This window comes from Oenanthe melanoleuca, chromosome 3, assembly GCF_029582105.1.
Source record: "Oenanthe melanoleuca isolate GR-GAL-2019-014 chromosome 3, OMel1.0, whole genome shotgun sequence".
In the NCBI taxonomy this organism is placed as follows: domain Eukaryota; kingdom Metazoa; phylum Chordata; class Aves; order Passeriformes; family Muscicapidae; genus Oenanthe; species Oenanthe melanoleuca.
The window spans coordinates 14,151,249-14,174,633 of NC_079336.1; the positions used below are offsets into that span (position 1 = coordinate 14,151,249).

At 40.3% G+C, this 23,385-nt stretch overlaps 2 protein-coding genes across 4 annotated transcripts in view; both read right to left on the reverse strand.

Annotated features, from left to right (window-relative positions):
• Window positions 1–8,599, reverse strand: part of GRHL1 (grainyhead like transcription factor 1) — a 43,995-nt gene extending 35,396 nt beyond the window's left edge. The window contains exons 1-4 of one of the 2 annotated variants that reach the window (XM_056487365.1): window positions 8,343–8,599; window positions 7,834–7,870; window positions 6,090–6,212; window positions 1,673–1,859 (exon numbers count right to left, since the gene is read on the reverse strand). In XM_056487365.1, the coding sequence (XP_056343340.1) occupies window positions 1,673–1,859; window positions 6,090–6,181 (279 nt within the window). In that variant the 5' untranslated portion in view covers window positions 6,182–6,212; window positions 7,834–7,870; window positions 8,343–8,599. Of the gene's footprint in view, window positions 1–1,672; window positions 1,860–5,309; window positions 5,448–6,089; window positions 6,213–7,833; window positions 7,871–8,342 lie in introns of those variants that run through there. The other variant, XM_056487366.1, reaches the window with a different exon arrangement.
• A 3,703-nt stretch (window positions 8,600–12,302) lies between these two features.
• TAF1B (TATA-box binding protein associated factor, RNA polymerase I subunit B) overlaps window positions 12,303–23,385 on the reverse strand; it is a 45,307-nt gene continuing 34,224 nt past the window's right edge. Inside the window, exons 10-16 of one of the 2 annotated variants that reach the window (XM_056488276.1) lie at window positions 21,806–21,983; window positions 21,456–21,502; window positions 18,613–18,703; window positions 18,088–18,158; window positions 15,950–16,175; window positions 15,420–15,495; window positions 12,303–12,966 (exon numbers count right to left, since the gene is read on the reverse strand). In XM_056488276.1, the coding sequence (XP_056344251.1) occupies window positions 12,856–12,966; window positions 15,420–15,495; window positions 15,950–16,175; window positions 18,088–18,158; window positions 18,613–18,703; window positions 21,456–21,502; window positions 21,806–21,983 (800 nt within the window). In that variant the 3' untranslated portion in view covers window positions 12,303–12,855. The remainder of the gene's footprint in view (window positions 12,967–15,419; window positions 15,496–15,949; window positions 16,176–18,087; window positions 18,159–18,612; window positions 18,704–21,455; window positions 21,503–21,805; window positions 21,984–23,385) is intronic. The other variant, XM_056488274.1, reaches the window with a different exon arrangement.

Below are 23,385 nucleotides of genomic sequence, written 5' to 3' on the forward strand. Positions count from 1 at the left end.
GCATTTGGCCAACACTCCCAAAAGAACTTTCATCAAAAAATTGTTTCCTATAAGGCCTTATTAACCACAGTTGAGCAAGCCCAGTAGTCAAACTGAAGGAAGCAAAAATCTTTTTGGCTTTACGGCTTTGTTTTTTTTTATAGGAAGGTGATCTCATCAGCTGCTTTTAATATGCAGAGGGGGCATATTAGAAATGCCTCGATGTCATCCCTCTATAACATTACTCCATAACAGCCCTCAATAAATCTTTCAACCTCCAGCCATTGTGCTTTACCCAAGTGTGCAGCATACCTGTTCTTCCATCATTTTTTTCTGTACACCCACTGATACCCAAACATAAGAGAAAACCCCAAATCAGGCATTAATGTACAGCAAATCACTTCTGCTTTGCTGAGCATGAAGGCTCAAAATCAACATTCTTTTTGTAATCTAAAGGTTTAGAAATCAAAACTGATCTTGTGGATTAAAATTGTTCTGGTGAAAGCATATTGTTGTTGTTGGTTTGTTGGTTTGTTTTTTTTCCCAAAAGCATAGCAAGCACAAGCACAAAGCAGAAAAGCAGTTTTCTCACAAAACCAGCTGAATAACATCCACATCAGTGAGCCTGTGGCATTTTGTTGTGTGTGTGTATGGTGTTAATCTCCATATTAAGCATTACAAGAATATTTTGATATTAAGACAGCTCAACTCTTAAAAGGGCAGGCAAGGGTTTTGTCTGCACCAGGCAATCTCTCTTAGTGCTTGAAGAACATAACAGAGGCCGGCAACTGCACTCACTACTATTAAAAGACAAGCCAGTGTGCCAGGCAGGAGAGCCAAGTCAGCCTCCTGGCCTTCTGCATGCTCAGCAAAGAAAAAACAGGCATCTCCACCTGGTGAGCCAGGCCACCATAACACAGGCGTCTCAACACAAGCAGGACCCCTCCCTGCCTGGAAATGCCTCCTGCTCTTCACTGACCTGGCCAGAGATAACTACCCCAGCTTACACTTCTGGTACTCTGGAAACAAAGCTCAGCAAAAGGCACCCCATGCAGACCAGAACGTTCTCTGACTGCTCAGTTCAGCTGGGAGCATCTAGGAAGGCACATGTTTCTGAGAAGACCACAAACTCCAGGGAAGACAATCACAGCTATCAAACGATTAACAGATTACAGCAGTTGAAGCTCACTGAGGGTTTCAGACAGCAACTCTTCCAGGTGGATACTTCTGCCCCACATACCACCAAAAACCTGTAATTCTATCTTAGTATCAGCTGAGCCTAAAGCAACACAACAAAACCCCAGCAAAAGTCAAAGGTCCACCAGCAGAGGGATCATGTGAACAAGAGGAGTGTCTTTCTCCATGTATATTTATATTCGGACAGGGATATGGTCCTAAAGTGTCATTTTTATGACTATTTCTATAACACATTGCCTCTTAAAGAGCCTGGGATCAACAGAAAAAACATTACTCAAGCTGAAAAGTAGCAAAGTGCTACTTGACTTTTACATCAAGATCTAGGGGATCTTATTCTACAGAGGTAAAAATAAAACTAATTTTCAGAACGAGAGACAGGGTTTTTTCAATTTAAAACCCATGTTGTTTAAAGTTCTTGTGATCTGTTCACAGCTTCTGTAAATCCTCTAGCAAATGACACCTTTTCCACATGTGGAACATGACCCATGCAATCTACCTTGTAGTAATCATAGAGCAGTCCCAGGGCAGCTGCACTGTCTTCATCCCCATTGATGCTCATCATAGCTTTGGTAGCTGCTGTGAGGGGATTTTCAAGAAAAGTTTTCCAGGCCTCATCTTCATTGGTGTAAGGACGTCTTTGAGAGTAGAGAGAGTCATTCTGAAGAACCAACACGGGTCTTTTACTTGAATCATAAAAAAGAAGAAATAAAAAAAGCCACCTGTTAGAACACATGTGAAACATTCCTAAAGTTCTTCAAAATTAGCTGCCCCAGTTTCATGGGGTTCATATTCTGATTCAGTGTACTGCAAGGATTAGTCAACACAAAAAGCCCAGAAACTTAATTCTGATCTCACTCATGCTCAGAGTAAATCAGGATTAATTTGACAAACTCAGATGGATTACACCAGCCTCTATAAAAAGACAAAGCCCTGTAAAAGCACAACTGACCTGCTCATGCTCTGAATCCAGAAAGAGTTACACACTCTCTAGCCAACCATCTACAAAGCCTCCAGCACATCCAATGTAACAGTGCCAAGCTCCAACCTGATCCAGTTCCTATGTGGAACTAGAAAATGTGCATTAATGAAACATCTCTTTTCTCCAGCACTTTAAAGTGTCTTCACCCAGAATATACCTAAAAACACCACCTAAAAGCTACTGATAAGTTACAGATGACATAGGGAAATTGATAAAGGGGAGTTCAAATCAATGTGGCAGTGTTTTTTTCTGACAAGGTAAAAAAGCCAAAACTTACTGCTTGGTTACTGTTGAAATAATCCAGCCCACTAGTTTGAAACACTCAGATGAGTGAAGAAAAAAGGAAAAATCTGAGTTATTCCCTTTGTGCTATAGTAGATCTATTAAATATATATATATATATATATATATATTTACTCTGAACATTTGGAGATTGCTAGGAACCAACAAACTCCACAATGCCTTGGACATTCTGTCCACAGACAAAAGCAAGATGTGTAGAAAGTGTTGTTCTGCCAGCCTAGACAATTTAATATTTTTTTTGTTCTGTTGGTACAATATATGCTTCACCTTTTAAGTCAACTCAAGCTAAAGTTTAAACCTGACTTTTAAAACAGTTCTGTTTTCTTTCCACTGCAAGTGTAACATTAGTTTACTGCAGATGGGCTAAAGGAAAAGAAAAGGCTTTTTTATTTTCCTTAATAATCCCAAACTTGGCAATTTTAGGGAATTTTCCATAGGTAAAATAGAAAAGTAATTATTTAAAAACAACTAATCACACATCCTCTCCCTAGTAGGGAAACCTTCTTTTCGTCTATTTACCCAGATACATTCAGAGACTGAAATACACTACAAATACAAAAAGTTGTGAAATAGAAAGTTGTGAAATACTCTAATCACTATAATCAGCTTAGCAGTATCCTACATTTATCACCACCTTCTACCAAAAAGATTGCAAAGCAAATTACGCATTCGATGCTTTATCAGTTACACAAGTCACCCCGCTGAGCTGCGTCGGACAGCCTGGCTGGGCTGAAGGCACTGAAAGCAACTGGGAGTTTCCAGGACTTGTAAGAGCACTTGGTGGCTATAAATCAGTATTATGTAGTTGGAAGAAGGGCAAACAAAAATGACAAAAGAGACAAGTTCTTGCACCAAGCCCTTTCTTTAGGTCTTCATAGGTATTTGTGTACACACTGACACAGAAACCCAACGCAGATACCTCTGGTATTGAGGACAGCTACTTTCTATCAAAGTGAGGCGACCCACAGAAAGCAAAGCAGAATTTTCTTCAGGAACATGGTACAATATCATGAAAGAAACCTCCAAAATATCCATAGCAAATGGGAAAATCCTCCAGTTAAGCTCACTCACAGAGAAAAAGGCAACTGACGTATCCTGGGTGCAGTTCCCTTGATCCATCCCCGCCAAGCTGAAGGGCTAAGTCAGCCTTGCTGAACTCACAAGACCACTAAGCTGATTCCTTCCAGCAACACAATACTCACACAGGAAAGGAAAATCATCAGAGAACAAAAAAATACTGCATCAACCAACTGGAAGCACAGTGAATGCAAGATCTAGGTATTTTTGTGTGATTTGTCATGTCACTGAAACACCCAAATTCAATGCACATGGCCCTACAGGTAACTCAGCCATCGAAAAAAGCACAGAAAAAGTTATCTACAGAATTATCAAAAGCGCAGTGTTTGGCAGGAACTCACTTCTTTAGAACCACAGCTTCTTTCAGGAAAATGAGAACATATTAATAAGAGGAAGCAAACACATCTTTTTTCCCAAGTTTTAGAAGATAATTGGCATGCTGATCTGCTCACAGAGTAGCAGAAATCCAGCAGAGGCAGAAAATTAAGTTTCATGCAGCAGCTCTAATAATTTCCCAATTTTACTTTCCACGTGAGCACAGTGGTAGCACAGGACTACTATATAAAAAAAGACTCTCTCTGCCTGCAAGGCTTCCCCAGCCTGCGATGCCGTGTGTTCAGACCACAGAAACTATTTTTCCTTCCTTCACTGACCCAGGACCAGCCAGGCTGTCCCTCAGTTATCCCGGAGACGTTCAGAGCTGCCCAGCCATGCGGTGCCTGCCCCTGCACAGAGCACACCTCGAATGCTGAGGCAGCACCCAGGAGTTCTGTCACTGGCATCTGCACACCACAAAAGTGCATGGACAAAACTGATACGGCCTCATCTACTAAGAGTCACTGGAAATAAAAACACCTATGAAAAATCCTAGTCAGAGGCATGAGTTACATGAGTGAGCTGCTACACTGGAGTCCTCTTCCTAGAAAGTAACATGTTGGAACAAAAAGTTGGGTTCAAAATCCTACACGTTCCCTAGGAAAGGAGTGCATTTGAGTCACCGATCATTCAAAGTATAGGAATTTTATGATCGGTTCTTGAAATCAAATCACTTCAGTTACCCCATTTTCTGGCACTTTGGCGTCCACGGGCACCGTCAGCAGATGGACACGGTGACAAGTGCAGAAAGAGACCCGAGTCCTTAAACAGCCTGGGATCCGCTTGAAAGCGACGCCTCGTACTCAACACCACGAAGTTGCAGAGCGCACGCACCTCGAGTTTAACTCTTTCAGGACCCAGTTTCGGCTGCTCCGGGCTCGCCCAGCCGAGCCGGCCGCCGGCCGTCCTTACCTGCCGAAGTCCACCTTGCCGGAGGGATGCGCCTCGTAGAAGTCCATGGGGGCGCTGCGGCCGCCGGGCAGCGGCGCGGGGGCTCACCCGGCTCTCGGCCCGGCAGCTCCTCCCGACGGCGCGGCCGCGGCCGCCGCCGCCCGCATTTAAGGCGCGGCCGCCGGGGCGGGGGGCGGCCCCACGCCTCGCTGCGGGTGTCGGGTTTCAAAGCCGGCCCGGCCCCGCCGCTCGCCCCGCGGGGCGGGGTGCCCGCCGGGATCGCCCCGCTGCGCCGCCGGGCCTCCCCCCGGGGCTCAGCCCCCGCTCTTCCCCCGCCGCAGCCTCCGGGCGCTCCTCCGAGAGAGAGGAGCGAGGGGGGCGGACCCGCGAGAGCGGCTGCTCCGGCCCGGCCCCCGGGCGGCGAGCCCCTCTGGCCGCAGCCCCCCGGCGCGGCGGCAGCACCGGTCGGACCGGACGCGGTACTCCTTCCCCCGCCCGGCTCACTCACTTGTCGTAGTCCTGTGTCATGTCTGGCGGAGGCAGCGGGCGGCAGGACTGGCCGGGCGGGTCGGGAGAGCAGCGCCGCGCACCCGCCGCTCCGACGGGTTTTGTCGGCTCCTCTGGCCGCTCAGGTGCTCCCGCAGCCGCAGGTGGACGCGCGCCGCGCCGCGCCTCCCATTGGCTGCCGCGGCCCGAGGGGCGGGGCCGCCGCGCCCCCATTGGCCGGGCGGGCCCGGGGGCGGGGCCGGCGCTGTGAGGGCTCCGCGGGCCGGGACGGAGCCCCGAGAGGCTGAGGGGACGGCGAGGGGACGGCCCGGGAGCGGCCCTGCGCGGGGAGCAGCCGCGGTCCTTCTCGTGCTGAAAATGGGATTCCCTTCTCCCGCTCTCCCCTTCCGTGTAACTTCATTGCTTTTTCGTGTACTACACCCACTTTTAGGAAAATCTAAACTCGCCGCAATCATATGAATTGTCTTTAGTCTTAAGGTGCGCCACGGAAAGTTTAGGTTGGACACAATTTCCTTGCAGAAAGAGCGATTAGACATGGAAATGCGGTGCCCCGGGAGGTGGTGGCCTCCTTGCCCCACAGGATGTGACACCCCGTGCTCTGGTCGAGCTCACAGGGAGGTGTTTGGTCATAGCTTGGACTCAATGATCTCAGATCTCTTTTCCAACCTAATTGATTCTGTGAATTTGCACAAGAGCAGCACCTGCTGCTAAAGGGCAGCAGATCCACGCGTTACTCGTTTCCTCTCCGATGAACCGGGTTTGGGGAGCACGGGACACTTACAATGTGGTTAGTGCTGAAACTGCATCAAAATGCTCCAGTGCAACACCAGCAGCAGCATCACAAACATCAGATTTATCCAAAGTGGCACGCATGAAGTTAAATCAGGAAGATCTTGAGTTTCTCCTTGAGAAATAAGGGTGGGAGGTTGCTTGTCTAAGTAACAAGTTGAATCAAACCCATATAGCAACAGTGCTATCTATCATATGTCAAGATGCTTCAGATAGCTACTGTAATTTAAAAGTATGCTCACTAATAAGAGGGCTCTCCTTCTAGGTCAAAATCTCTTCCCTATTTGTACAGGATATACTCCAATGCAAAACTGTAGAAGAACAATTCAACCAGCCAACCGAAGGAAATATGAAACTGAAGACAAACTTTGACTAAGGGTCTAATCCTGGAAGTTGCTTAATATCCTCTGACTGGATTACAGTTAGTATTCTAAAAACAAAATGCTTTGTTTGGATCTGCAAACATTGCCATTTAGGATGGCAAAAGATAAATACCATTACTGAAGTAGGATCTTGCTGCACAAAATGAAATTATGTAAATTGTTCTTATATGACATGCAGTAAAAAGTATTCCATATTTTGAACCCATCTTTAAAAACTCATTCAAGATTTCATAGAGGAAATTTCTTATCTGATCTCACATATGAAAAAGATACTGTCATCTGATTAAGAGGTTGGAAAGTTACATTTTTCCAAACAAGTATAACTTGCTTCATTTCTGATACAAATTACAAAACCAGCTTAAAATCAGAAGTACTGGGAAGGACTCCTGACTTTCTCAGGTGTCATTCACTCCTTATAATCCCTGCTTCTGTTTGTAGAATTCTGGGATGTGCAGATGCAATGGCTGCTTTTTGGCACAGGTGCACACTTTTCACTAACAAGAAAATATAATACTGCCCTGTAGCCATGGGTGACCCAGATGCAGGACGTGCTGGAGTTCAGTTACATGTTTATATTGCACCCCAACTGCTAAAATCTTAGTGATGTGCCACACTTGATATTTCTACTTAACTTGAGTTTACCATGATTTTATTCCAAATAACTCAAAGCTGTTTGTCTCTGCAAAAGGGATGCCTTTTCTCAACAGCCTGATCGACCGATGAAAACTTGGTTATCACCATAGCAATCGCTTCCACATTCAGGAGACAACGATATAAACACCGGATTGTGACACCGCTGACTAATCTGCCGGTCACAATCTAGACTCTGCAACACCACTTGTAGGTGTATTTATGTGATGTCACTAACTGGGTTGCATCACCACCAAGTAAAATCAGGCAAGAAGCACTAAGGGATTTAGCAGAGCTTTGGCTGGGGCATAAAGCCATGCCAGCCTGGTGGGGCAGTGCTCTGGCAGGACTTCCCTTGCCCTGTGCTGACTGGCCTTCCCTCCACCTTCTTCCTTCTCTCAGCCCTTTCACCTTGAATTCACTCCTCCACCTCTCACGCACTTCCCTTAACCTCTCCCTCTGCCTCAGTCCTTCCTTCAGCATTGTCCTTCCCCTCTACACGCATTCATTTCCTTTTAAATGAATCCCACTCAACACACACAAGGAACCTCACCACACTCATACATCACTGGCACCCATCAGCCTGAGCATTGTCCCATCATGCTGGCCTCTCTTCCCAGTCTGTCTTTTGACATTGCTGTGTAAAGAAACGGGCATTTATTGTGGACAAGAACTAGCTACTGTTATGACTTACCTAACAAATATGGGTTTAAAATCTCATACCTGATAATTATCATCTACATGCTCTGGTCATTCACACCTGTGTAATAAACAAACAAGTTGCATCAGGTTTGTGGCAGTACTTTTGATTTCACAAAACATGGCAGTGAGTCCAAACAAGATACTTTTTGCTTAATCTCTGAAACCCTCAGATACAACAGCTGGGCTGGATGTAAAGAGCAGGGAAGCTCCTATGCTTTCCATTACACAGCACACCCAGCAAGCTTTCCTTCTCTGCCAGGTCGCTAAGGACAGACCTGGAAAAGTAGCCCAAAGCTGATCACAGAGCCTTGCAGAATTAGCCTGAAGATAACAAATAGCTTAAAAAGAAAATAAAAGCTCAGACAGAGTTTTCACAAACTTAGTGGAAACTGAGGTGAAAGAAGGCACAGTGGAAACAAATAGACAAATGACAATGGAAAACGAAGGTGAAAATGCCTTGTAAGGAAGAGATGGCAAAAGCTGAGGAGGAAAAGGTATCGTAATAAATGAAAGCACAATGTATGAAATACCAAAAAAATAAATAGTTTGCTTTCCACTTCAGCCATATCCCTATACACAATCTTGCAAACATTCCTTAAAGATTCCCCTTTTTTTCTGTATTTATCCCTAAAGATAACATAAATACTCTTAAAAGCCCCAGGTTTCAGTTCAGGAAACAATAGTCTGCCACAATTTTGTATCAACACAGCACAACAGAAGCATCTCAGGATCACAACGTGGCAGTGAACATGCTTGGTGGCACTGTCATGATGCAACAGCAGGGTCTGCAGCTGGAGAGCAAAGCCACTGCTGGGACAATGGGGTGGTCTATGAGCACACTCAGAGTGCTTCTACAACAGAGAGCAGCTATATGGGATTACCAGAGGAAAGTACTTGTATTTTCTTCTAAAACCACCTGAGGTACTGCTGGAGGCAGAATGTAGATGCTGAGGGCGGGGAAGTTGTGTTCTGACTCTGGAAATGCTGCCATTAGCAGCAGTACAAGGGCAGCAATAACTTCACGTGAGGACACCAGCTTCCACCTCCTGTTCTGGTAATCCTTACTCATTTTAATTCACCATTTCAGCAGCATCCTAGCAAAAGGAACAGTGAGAAATCTTTCACATATGCCTGTTTCCACATCTTGGCATCCCCTTTATGCTCTCCCTCATCTAACCTGGCCAGGAACAAAGAGCTTCACACATGAGGAGCAACAGGACCAGTAACTGTGAAGGAGATGCTGGAAAGCAAGCATCCTGCATTTAGCACAAGGACAAATGCAGTGAGAGACACTGCTGTAACCAACCCACACACAAACATGCTCAGCCAGGAAATATGTACAACCATATGTGCTGGGAAGCCCATTCCATTTTGGGTCAAAATGGAAGACTCAGTACACAGAGTTACCCTGACTTTTCTCTGCCTGTGAAGAACAAAACTTACTCAACCTGACATGGGGAAAAGGGCAGATGATCTAGGGGGCAGACACCTTATTTGGGGATTTAACACATCCAGACTTTACCTGTCCCAAAGGCCCTGTAGGTTCTGGCTCTTTTGCTCCCAGCCCTGCAAGTGCATCATCTTGACAACTTATTACAATATCCTGATTTTTATTCAAAACAAGCAGCAGTCTTATTTGTCCAAAACAGGAGAAAAGTAATTTGAGGGACTTTTGAGATTCCCAAGAGATTATGAGAAAGCAAGATACTCACTGCCTTGCCTGCAATACTGCATGAAGCTTTCTTAAATCTTCTACACATCATTGTTTCAGGGGCTGTGCTAAAAATGGGTTAGGAAAGACGTAATTGCAGTGAAGGCCATGCAATACACTATGACAAATAAATTAGACTAGCATTGCTTAAAGGCATTGGGCCTTGCTGATTCTCATTCTCTGGTTATATCAGGTTCAAGGCCTTAACTCTCTGTATGTCAGACATCTCTCCATGTCTGGACAACAGCAAAACTTCTTAAGGAAAAAATGTATTTGATTGACATTAAACTGATACTGAGAATACAGACACAGTGAGGTAGTGAAAAACTAGTAAGGGTAATATACCAATTCTGCTGAAGGTCATGCCTTTCAAAAGAAAATTAGACATCTGTCATATTTCTCTACCAAAAAACCAGAAAGGTTACATTTAGAATCATAAAGCAAGGTTACTTTTGCCAATTTAAACACACTTTTTTCCTAACACATAAACTAGGAAAAAGTGAAAATTCACTTTAGAACGTACATAAAGGTCTTGGAATAACTGATTTGCTATTGTCTAAGTTAATAATTAATTAAGTCTTCTTAGTATATACTGTTTAAGATGTTTATTCTCAAAACCCCCACTTGCCTTTATCTATATACTTAAGAACAGTCATTCAAATTTTCAAGAAACTAAACAAGGGGAGCCTCTTTTATTGAAAATTTACACGGGATTAAGCACAAAAAAGTAGCTGAGCTTTGCCTGGGTGCTTTCAGCAAATAGCTAGAGAAAGGAGGAATAATTTCCAAGCCGAGGAGGAATTGGAAGCGCCGGCTGCGCAGCGCCCTGCCCTCGGGCCGTGCCCGCAGCTGTCCCAGCGCAGCTCAGCCGCACTGCACCGAGAGAAGGCACTCCTGTCCTCAGCTTCCTGAACACCATCACTCCAACACGAGTGTTGATTGATTAAACTGCATAGAACTAACCAAAAGCATTTTTGGGGCACACCCTTTATTTTACATCTGACTCCTAGCCTGTGTGTCCAGAAGGCACATGGCTCTTATGATTAACTGCAAGCTTTATGCCCGTTTATTAAAGTACAGCTTTAATTTAGTCTAACATCTAAGGAAGCTTTCTTACGTTTGTAACAATGTAACAATGAGCACAGTATTTTTAATTTATGAAGCTCAGATTTTACTACTACAGTAGTTTTAGGAGAAAGCTATCCCTATAATTAAGTGCGTAAGTCCTTCAAATAAAGACTTCTGAATTAAATTAATCCTTTATGTATACCAGGGTGTCTTTTGGATAGTTAATTCAAAACTTTAACAGATATTACAGTAAAAAGAATGAGACCATCTCAGTCATTGGAGCCAGCACTGTTGAAAAGTGACAATGTGTATTGCACTTCTCTAGATTTTCAACTGATACAAATACCCATCTAGAAAAGTACAAAATAGTTTTACCAAATACTTACAAATATTAGTAATTTGCTCAGGTGAGGTCAAACATAATAGGTAATGGCTAATTTTAAAACACAAACACCAGACACAAGAGGAGATTTATACTGGTTTGTTCCAAGTCCATTAATGTAAACATCAGTTCAGACACACCTCACCAGAGGTCTGAGGTATCCAGCACAGCATGGCAATAGATTTACACATACTACACTGTGCCCACTTACGAAATCTCTTAACACATGCACCGAGTAGTAATTCAGTCTCTTTCCTCTTCCCACATCAAGGAAGTTCTGTATGGCTCAAACTATGCCTGCTCATCTGCACGTTAGTCACTTTGTAGGATCATTGCTTTAAATCCCTGTGCTACAATAACTAATTAAAATACCTGAAAACGTAAAAGCTTTCACCCAAACTGTGTCTTCTCTGCCACCCCAAATCAGGACACCATATTTCCATGTAACTATTAAAACTCACTTTTAATAGTCCTGCCTGCCCTACTCGTATGTGAAACACCACTTTATCACTTGCTCCAGACAGGTAGGGCACATCACCTCTCCTATCATTCACCTTCTTTTAAATATCATTCCCAATTTTTAAACAACTTCATGGTTTAAACTCTTTGCAATCTACTCACTGAACTGATTACTCTCCCAGATTAAATCTCACTGAGGCACTTGCTCAGGGAGGAAGTCATTACTCTTTGTCAAGTCTGCAAGCACCATTTTTCTTAGTTATGATGTTTAGAAACAGCTGTTGGTTTTGGATTTGATCAAACAGATTTGTTAAGTTCTGTACTCTGTACTGATGGTTAGAAATGATGAATTTAATTTCATTCAGCTGAAACCATCATTATTCATCTGGGTATCTACACAGCATCTAGGTTCAACATAAGTATGTATATTGTTATGGTGTCTTTCATGTAGTGGCAGCACCCAACTTCATTCATCTGGGACAGTATAAAAACATGGTGCACAAATAAGATTGAGCATGAGAAACTGGTGGAATGGCCAAGGCACAAGCTGCTGAAGATACTGGGTTATAAAGTGGTCAGAAGAAATTCAAGGATTTAACAGTTGCCTTGCAAAGGAAGAATGACAGGAGGACCTGGCAGTTACCACTGCACTAGAAATAGGATCAGATTTTATACCAAACACAAAAGAATCTGCAAAATCTGTCTGAATGGGAACGTGGACCTGAAAGATGTTAACCTAAATGAGAAGCTCTGGCTTAACAAAAGACTGGGAAATACACAGTGTGCAAGGAAATGTAGAAAATTGTGCCAGAGTTGTTCCAGAACAACTGGAATGCTGTTTAGAAATAATAAAGAAAAAACTCACTGCAATGACAACATTAACAAACTGCTTCTTTTATTTGTTAACATAGTATTTAAAAACAAAGTAAACATTATTTTCTAGAAATATATTTACTGTTATACAATGGTAAGTAAAAAAATAGATATTTTAATTGCAAAATCTTACAACATAATTAGATGCTGTCATGACCAGGACACTCAAAACATGTACAATTATGGCCCAAAAAAGGTAATTTCACAGCTTCCTGTTGTCTCTGATGCAAATGTATGAAATAAAAGCTAATTAACAGTTTCCTCAGAAGTTTCCCTTCCCAGTATCAGTGACAAATTATAGATAACATGACACTAAAACTGAAGTACAGTAGCAGATCTCAGCACTACTATCTTAACAAAAAATGTCCATGAGACAGAAGAATCAGAGCAAGTTTGGATGTAATACGATGGTTTGGAATCCAACCAACTAATTCACATGGGTTTAATACTGGCGGTTTTAGGCCTTTTTTACTTCCGTAGGACTGCGTTGTATTTTAGTTTTTTATAGAGTTTTTTATTAAAAAGTTTGTGCTCTATCATACACACCTCATCATGGATATAAGAGGGCTGAATCCTCAGAAGAAAGGAGAACAACCCTAGTACAAAATGGTAACTCTGGGGAAACTCCACTTCTCTGTAATGAGCCAGATGACCACACAATCTGAAAAGAAATGAGGAGAAAACAAAAGCTCTAAATTACAACTGTATTTAATATTTAGCTAGCATTTATATATTAAACTGTAATTAGAGACAAACTCTACATTTTACCTACAGCACAAATCACGATTCTAGTTTACAGCGTTGATTCCTGTGAAGTGATCCACTCCTGCAAAAACTGAAGTATAGGACTGAACCAAGATCCCTTCAGAGCTGGTGCAATCACAGTAAGAAGCAAAAGCCACTAGAGCTTCTTGCTCTATGATTCAGGATCTCACTCAGTCAGCAAAGAATACATTCTTTGCCTTTCAAGACTAAATGGAATCCCTGTTTGTTCTTCTAGCTTTTTAGCAAATGTAGCAGAGTATTAAAATAACTACTTCACCCTATTTTTTAAATTTCTAAGACTATCCAATTCAGACACCTTAGGCTCTTTACTCTGTTCTTCCCTCTCCATGGTTCCCTTCTCATTTTTCCTGACACTATGTCATAGGATAATAACCCATTATTTATTGCCCATTGCCTTTGTGTGCTAAATACAAATTACATGTCTAGAAAACAAGAGAGAAAAGCTAAGTTATGTCAACAGAATAACACAGGAAATACAGGAAACATTGGAGCAAACACTGATGAGGTCAACAGAAAGTAGTAAGTGGTGCAGAAGCCTTCTGCTTCATTATTTTGTAGGTGAAAATGTTAATGAAAATGATGAGGTGATTGATATATAAGTATATAATGAAAATAGCAGAACTAGACTTGGTGGCAACAAGCATCAGAAGGAACAAAATATGAGCTGCAGAGGACGAGCTGCAGAGATAGCTCTGTAAACATAAAGTTCAGCAATTTAGATTGGAAAAACACCAAAGTGTTGTTGGTGCCTCAAATTTAGTTTAAAATACTACAAAGTTTTAATTTTTAAATAAAAACACTGTACACTGATATGGGGGTTCAGGTGTTATTTTCACCTATAAATGCTATACATCTTCTAACTTACTAGGTATTGCCTTGGGATGTGGAGAAGCAGTTTAAAATGTTCCCTGATTCAGAGCAGCTGTCTTAAATATTCACCAGAACAACAACTGGGATCTGTCTGTCCCAATTTACAGGCAAGTGTGCTAATTACTAGACTATAAAGTCATTTGCTCACTCCCTCTGGCCCAGCAAACATTTACATTTTACCTCAAACTGGAGGAACAGCCAGACCCGTCCTGGGTGCCAGGCAAGCCACACTTCAGGGAGCACAGTCTGTTCAAAGCCTCCCAAAGTCTGGCACACTGGAAATCTGGAACTAGGTCTCTCATGCCATGCATCCTGTCCTCTGCCCTACCTCACACCTCCCAAAAGCATTACCACATTTTCCACACTCTGTAACACCTCATCACATATTGAATCATACAGTCCTTAAGGCTGGAAAAGACCTTTAGGAACATTGAGTACAACTCCTGTCACCTAAAGACTTCCATATCAAATCAGTTTAGAATCCAGTTTAAACCAGAAAGTTTTAAAATAAAATGTAAAAGCATTTCACCAACCATTTGACCAATCTCAGCTTTGCTGAGACTGTAATCACACTTTAGTCCCAGGAATTTCAGCAGTCCAGTTAGACCATGCTGGTTTTTAGAGAAAGAGAATTTGTAATTTTTTTTTTTTTTTTAGTTCTATTCTACATACACAGAGGATGAGCCCTCATATCTGAGGGAGTAGATGTTGTTTTCCAGCATTAAGTAAGTGTCAGATGTATACTTAACTACTTGCATTGCAAATGTTATAATGGGAAATTTAACTGGTAAGAATTTAAATTCAAATCTTGTTTCATGAAGACTATGACAGTTTGCCATTAACATTTTAATATATTACATATGAAAATATAAGCTTAAAAACAGACTTTGCATGGAAGATTATTCACACAAACATACACCAAAATATCTACTCATTCAATGTGTACATAAGATTTACGCAAATCTGTGGTAACAAGATTATTACCTGTACTCCCTTTAAGAAAAAAAAAAAAAAAAAGGTTCTTATTCATACAAAAGAATGAATCCATACAACCAAACCTCTTGTAATGTAACACTGTGCTTACATTATTCCAACCCATTTCTGTCACGGTGGGTACATGAAAAGTAATGCGAAAAGGGAAATAAAGATAAGCAAATAAATCCACAGAAAGACAGAAAAGACTGCATACTTGTAAAACCCACTTATTTTCAAGAGGAATTTAATGTCTTAAAAATCAGGACTGGATCACCAAGACTGCATAGGGGTTATTGATCTCTGAATACCATTTCAAATTACATACTACATAAAGATTTCACATTATTCAACAGACAAATGAAATCTCATTTCACATGAATGTAACCCAACCTCCTTTCCAAAAACCACTTTCCAATAGCACACGTGAGAAATTCAGGAGAATCCAAGCCAGCTAGAGAGTTGATCTTTTTCACTGATACTCACCAGTATACTCCTCTTCTGGATTAGGGTTTCATAATACAACCAATGGCAGAACCAAAGGCATATGATCCAGAAGTCACTGTGATTATGGGCATCACAAAATCAGTATAGTGATTCAGAGATAGTGATTAATTTTCTGTGGGTTTTTTAAGAGGCCAGGGAGGAGAGGAATGGGACTGTGTTTCCATTCTCTGGAGAGCTGCATCACAGGTATTTTTATAAAACACTATGAAGAAATGAAGTGAGTATTTGCACATAGCTGCTACTCTTGTCATGTGACACCAGTTGTTGATTTTGTCTCATCTCCTCTCCTCTCATAAGCTCACTTTGATCACTCTTCATGTTACAGTTTGTCTACTCACAGTCCCAGACTACCCATTCCTCACACACCCCTTTCTAGAAGTGATTGTAACTATACAGGAACACATAGCTGTGCACACACCCTGTATTTGCTGCTTGCAAAAATATATGTACAGTACTTTACACTCAGGAGAGCTTTCTGAAATGTACTTAGCAAAAATGTGAATACTTACTTCTCATTACATAGTTTAACTGTACACAGCCAATAGTCAGGGTTCCTGGCTGTCAGTAAACCACATTTTTCTTGCAAGACTCCCTTCAGGCTATGCCCGTGAAAACAACTCCCATCTGCATTTTCTTCAGACCAACTTAACTGAAAACTTGAAGGATTTGGCTTTTTAGCACGTTGCACTGAACCAGACAGCTTGCCAAACTGATTTTGTAAACTCACAACCATTTCTACGCAAAGAGAAACAAAAGAAACAAATTCAAAAGTATTAGGTACCAGAATACTGTTTCGAGGTGATTAATACAAGAAGAAAATGGGGTATTTGTGCATTTGAATTTTTTTTCTCTAAACCTCTGCACGAAACACAAGAAATCCTTGAAGTCTTTAGGTTCTCACTACCACCCTCTTTATGGGTTTTAGTGAAACATTTTGAACCATAATTCAAAATACCGTGTTTTCTATACCTATGGTTAGTAGTGGGGCATTCTAAAACATTCCTGCAAGTAAATCCTGTAAAATCCATTTGTTACTGCTGGGATTCTTATGCTGATAAAAAGCACATTCAATCACATTCAAGGTTAAGTTTTTCATGGTGCAAATTTCAACTGGTAAAAAACCCCAACAACAAAAAAAACCACTCTATGTTTGCCATTGCTAGTGAATGAATGACAAGCTTTCCTAAATTACTGAGGCTGAGAAGGGAAAGAAGGTATTGTGTTAGATCAGCAAACACTGTATGACAGCCTATGACTTGTTTATCTAGGATAAAAAACAGGTTAAAAAACATTGCTAGAGCTTAAACTTCTTTTTATAAGATGTATTTAAATATACTCTTCATATATTTAAGGGGAAAAAAAACCAAAACCAAACCAGGAAAAAAACCTAAAATAATGCAATGACTGGGAAGTTTATTTTTTAAGATGACACTAAAATCTATGATCAAAATCAAAGGTCTAGGAAGGCTTCTGAAAAATCTATACCTGGCACATAAGTGTTCTAGAGCACTGTTTGTCTCTATTATGGTACTTCTGTTTTAAGATGAATCCTGCCCAGTTAAAATTACATTATATTCCTGCTCACAACATTATGATAAAGTTCTGTAATCTAAGCAGTTGTCTTCTAGCTCCAAGAGAAGCAAAGCCAGAAGAGGAATCTCTGTTCCTATAAATGCAGGAATCAAAGGGCAACTGAGTAAATAAACAAGCTTGAAATAAATATATCAAACATGGTTTTCCATGGAACATGACTTGACTGCAGGATCACCCCAACTGAATTTTGAAGAGTAAGTACTTAAAAAAAAACCCACTGCACTCTGGAAGGAGAAATCCAACATGTGTAATTCAAACCAAATAGGATTATACAACTTGCTCAGAAGTCTCTGAATCAGTTGCTTCCAGAAACTGAAAGAGCATATAAAAGGAAAAATACCACGTGCCACACTTAATATCTCTCTCCAAATACCTGCTGCTTTCTAGATAACATAAAATGTAGAATGTAGAACTCCAGATCTAACTTGGCTGAATAAAATTCTGTTTTCCTTATTTCTATAGACAACTGGGATTTTGTTGTTTTGTTCCTTTGCTTTTATGACAACACAAACCCCAGAAACATCTCACAAGTACTTTCAGAGCTGCTAAAATACAGTAGTTGTACTTGCTTTCTGACCACATACAGCTGGCTACACAAGTAAAGCCATCCTTGCTTTCCATAGAAGGTTGCAAGAAGGAGTGGGAGAGAGAAGAGGGACATGCAAGATTCACCAAAGGTCATGCTGGGATATTCATACCAAAGCATACAAGAAACTAAAGGAGGAAACAGACAGGAAAGCTATGCAAGACCAACAACTCACAAGGAACAGTGACATAAAGGTGAACTAGAGAAGATGAGGACAAGAGCACTTATTCTGAGACATGGCTCAGTAGGTTATTAGGAAGACTGGCAAAGGCAGTTTCAGATGTGCATGTTTGAAGAATTCCAGCCATGGGTTATAAAATGGTACTACCTTAATTGTACCCAGAGATGAAAGAGAGGAGACAAAATATTTTAAGATGTAAAAGTTATCAGCCACAGCTGAAGATTTTCGATGATGGGAAAAGTTGGAGCAGATTTCTGTGTTGCTGGGAAGAAGCAAAGTTTACTCACGTCTTCTCTTTAGAACTTTAGATTTTTTCTTGACTGAATAAAACAATGGCTTTTCACATCTCCACAGATACCTACCAGTAAGAGACATAAGAATTATTAACAAAAAGAATGCTGACCAAATGAATAAAAGAATAATAACTTATTACAAGTACTGATAGAGTGTTAAGTTAAAATTGAAATAATCTAACGTTTAGTGCTATTAAAAGCCACTGCCCCTCCAACATATAAAGCAAATCTTTTCCTGAGTAGGCAAACTAAGGCATGTTAGCCTAGATCTACTGTAATCAGTTAATTGTTCAGCTGTATAAGCTATTTTTCACAGTAAGTGAGCATTTAATTAACAACCTGGATAAATATTTTGAGTGTAAATAGAAAATTAAGAAAGTGATTTAATCATTCTGTTCACTCAAGCTTGGTGGATAGATATGTGGAGCAAATTTCTAACCTTTTTTTTACTTTCTGCAGGGATCAAGAGTTCATGTAGAACTGTCTACCTTAAAAGAGAAGTACTTAAAAACCTCTTACTTGGCCCTTTCTTCATCCAATTTCTTTTGCTTCACATCCAAGGAATGTTTTACCACCTCATACCATCTCTTGAACTCGAAATAAGGGCCACCTGAATAAAACATACACACCTTAGTTTGGGAAAAAACGAAAGAAATGACAGAGAAGGTGGTCTCCAAGCAGTTAGACCCTGCATCTTGCACCTGTATACAAACTACCCCAGATGCTATGTGCTTAAAGAAAACACACTTGATCTAATCATTCTATAAGAAAGAGAAATACAGAAATGGAGTGAAAAAACAGCATGTCATAAGAAGTGCAAAGAAGCCTCATATCTTAGATTTCATAGATTTAGCACAAATCAAACCTTCTCCCTTCTTTTTTGGACAGGTAAGCCTAGAAACTACCTCCTCTCTACAAAATCAACTTGTTCTCCACTGTGTGGAGTGGCCTTCAACTGTTACAAAGCTGAACTCAAGGGATTAATGAAACTATGCATCAAGCTTAAGTTAAAATAAATAAAACCTAAAGAAGCTCAGATACAAAATTTCACATAGTTTCATCAGCTCCCATGATAGACAGCTGTCTATTAGCAACTGTCTATTCTACTACCAGAGTTGGAAAAATAAACTAGACAATGGTCTTGATATCAGCCTCTCGTAGATTGGAGCACAGGAACTTCACTTGTTGATATGGGAACAAGTATTTACCATAACATGCAAAAACATGAAGACATAGGACATATAGCAGCACCTTTATCACTGATCCTCCAAAGAGGCATAATACTGAAGCAGACCAATTTGGTACAGTAAGGATAAGAATTCCAAACAGAAATATGGTGTAGATTTATATATTTAAAAATAATCAACTGCTATTCCCCGTGGGTGGAATATCTGCATTGTGAATTAAGCAGACTTTGCATTTCCCCATCGCCCCAGCAGCTCTGCATGCAATGCTTGCATCATGCTCAGCTCTGCCAGCCAGCTGTTTAAACTCTCCTGAAGGTGAATAGACTGTTCTTAAAAATCAAACTTATACATCTTTTCTATTACTTGCATTTCTGCTTTTGTATTATCCTGCCTCAGAATGTCTAAATGATAAAAATATAGATGGTCTCAAAAAGCAAGAGACACATGAAAGGAACAAAGACCCCTTAGTAGTCCTTGAAATTCAAAGGTCTGGATACAAGTCCTTTTATCAGCTCCTTAAATCCTAAGATTTAAGTAAATACTCCTAAATTGCTGGGAGAGCAATGTGGGAGGTGGTAGAAATTCATGTTAAACTTCATATGAATTATTAAGCATCTGTCACATGCAAACCCATTGTCAGAGACATGATGCTACACTGTAATAACCCTTTACCTGGCCAGTACTGCTGTTGTGACATTCATATAGCTGAGCTGACTGGAAAATACACAGCTCTTATACACACATACATGTACATCTGTATGTATCTCAATCACATTTTATTTGAACTACACCCATATTGTGGATGTGTGCAGTTCACAGAACACACACAGCAGGTAACTACAACTCTCTTGTACTACTTCCAGTGTGGCTTGAAGAAGTATGGGAGCTAAAATACTATTTTTAATTTAAAAAAAAGGACTAGAGAATGGATAGTTAAGTTGAGAATGAAGTCAACATAAACTGAATCTTTAAAACGTGGTATTAACCATTATTCATTACTCATTTCAGCACTCTAACTTTGGGAAAATGCCAGAGGCAGTTTTGAGCTCTGGCACTGATTGGTCATCTATAAGAGAAATTCTCACATCAGCTTCTCTGTGCAGCTGCTCACCATCACCCTAACGTTTTAAGCATAGGGACAACAAAACAGAGCATATGGATCATTTGCACCAGCAGATCTTAAAGTTAAAAAGTGGGCAAGGAATGAGCTGTTAATTCCCAAGGGCAATGAGACTTGTTAATAAGGGAGAAACCCCATTAAGACATTAATGGCTTTGAGCCTCAGCTTGTAAAGCAGTTGCACAACTCCCCACTCCTGTCACTATCATGTGCTTTAAGTTTTCAAGGGAAGTAAAGAGGAAAATAAAAAATCCACCGTAAGTTTGTGTATCCACCTGAATGTGTAAATCACCAGTTTTAGTTAACAGTGATGACTGTCTCTAGTTACAGCAGTAATTGAGCTCACACATGCTAATACCATAATTTTATTACGGACTTAAACTTTAAACAAAGCAGCAGAAGGGTCAAAATGACCCAAAACTGGATAAAAGGCCTAACCACTGTAACACATCTTGGATCTTATCTTCAACTGTGATTTGGATCGGGTTATGGAAAGTCTTCCTGAAGATTTCCAATCTTTGATTTGGTCTTTCTGCCCTCAAAGAACCATGTTCACACCGTTATCTTCTCTATCTTAATTGCTGCTAGCTTTTCCACACTCTCTCAGGATTATTTGGACTAAGAAACTAGATTACATCTAAAATATGTTACACACTAAGAAATTTTATTTAACAAGACTAAACAAGTTTGGATTTTATCATAAATGTGGTTTGATGCCCCTAGTAAGTATCTGCTATTTACGATCAAAGTGTGTTCCCTTTTCCATTCATCTCCACCTACCACACATAAAACTCTAAACCAAGAGGCAAACATGCACAAGCAGAAGCAGAGAGGCACTTAGCAAAATGTGTACCAAACTCCCCTATCCTAAACAATAAGAAATGTGCAAGCCATTTTACATGAACAGGATCTACTCTTTTCTCCAAATAAAATTTGCCCTTAATGAATGACAAAAACACATTTTCATGATCAGTAAGAAAAATCTTTATAACCCTGATTGCAAAACTGTTTCATTTACAAAATCATAGCATTGCTTCTACTAGAATATTTATGTACCTTCTGTATTATTTTTATTTCTTTCTTCAGCAAACTCTGAAAGTAACCTGTAAAAAAAAAATTTAAAATCAGGCTGTTTCGTAGATCCCAGTACTGCACTTTCCACATGAAGTTCAAATACAACAGACATTACAAAAATTACATCCTAATTTTATTCCAAGAATCATATAAAACCCAACAAATTTTAAAAGTAACTAATATTGCATGTCTAAAATGCCTTCAAGTGTATGATTTAAGCTACTGAACTTAACTGAAATTCCAACAGTATAAATTTAACTCTAAAGAAAGAGCAATCTGAGGCAAGCACTATTTGAATCTTGGGGTTGCTACAGATTTGTCTGTGCACTTACCATTCATAGCGATCATCTAATAAAAACAGTAATTTGAGCACCACTATAATAACTGCTGCAGCAAGAACATCATATTTCACTTTTCTTGTTGACTTATTTCCAGGCATAAGAGTCAGGAAATCCACTTCTCCAATACCAATCTTTTTCACCACTCGACAAGTCCAATTGTGCAATTCATCTGATTAATAGAAATAAAACCATAAAACGTTTTAGGACCATTTGACAGCCATATTTTTCAGGCTGAGGAGTATTTTTGGTCACTTCTAAAAATACTAGGCAACCTTCACTCTGCTTACATGGAAAACACTTGTGACTTATTATATATTCATATGGAGAATAAAAAAATTACACATTTAACAGTGCTTTGATGTTACTTGAATAACATAGTGAGATCATCCTGAACATTCTTGTGGGAAAGCCTATTGCAAATCCACATAAATATATTTTCAAAAAAATCCCCAAAAGCAAAAACGCTTGTCACGAAGTTTTCCCTGCGTGTTGACTGAACCATGGCAGGAATCAGCAGTGCACAGAGCAGGAGCAGGCTGGCTGGGCACGGAGCAGTGTGGTGGTGGCAGGCAGCACTGCTGCTCCCCTAGAAGCTGCGTGGTGACGCCGGGCTGTCCCTGCGCAGCTGTGCCAGGGAGATCCAGCTGCAGCTCCACAGGACACACGGCAGCTTATCTGCACAGCCTTATTCCTCTGCTTATTTTTCACAGATACAAATCCCCCAAATTTCTCACCTTTCCTGTTCAGCAAGAAATACAGGAGTTGATTACATCACCAGCGGATTCCACAAAGGTTAGCAATGTATGACTAAGTACAACCTTAATCCAGCTGTACTTATACTCTTGCTGCTTACAAAGACTTCAGTAGGAACTAGTTTTTAATCCTCTAGCACATAACAGTAAAAGTTAGAAAAAATGTGGAAACTAAATTGTCTTATAAATACTAGAAGCATATCTGGCTTTATTTCAGATACATAAAACAGTCTTTTTGTTGGTATTTAGTGTCCTTTATCACTCCCAATTAATTGCTTCTTTTTTAGGAGTTGTTAGACAACAGAAGCAGCCCTTTTTCAATTTTTAAAAAAATGATAAAAATCTTAGTTGCAGGGAAAAGGACAATATATTCCTCTTCCACAGTAATTTTCAAAGAGCACTTAGCTTTGCATTTCTCTGTAAAAGATCTGAAAATAAAAAATTTGTAGCCTTTTTTTTAAATTCAATTGATGCTTCACAATGTGTAAAACAAAGTAATCCTCTATGGGATCACAACACTTGCATAAAACTACAAAGTCAGAATTACTACTCTAGAATTTTAGCCCTAAACCTGTTGGGTTATCTTCTCTTCATTCAATTGAATAAACAGAAAAACCGAACACTTTTATTCATTGTAACTAATTGCAAAATAAGACAATAACTCCCTCCCCCACTATGAACTGTTGGAATGTTTTGATAAAAAAAAATTTACAGGCCATTTGTCTGTGTAACTCATCTTCAGTCACAGTGGTATTTGACAGAAAGTATGGTAACCCAACAGAGAGTTCACACACCAGGACATACTGGTCTTCCTTTAAC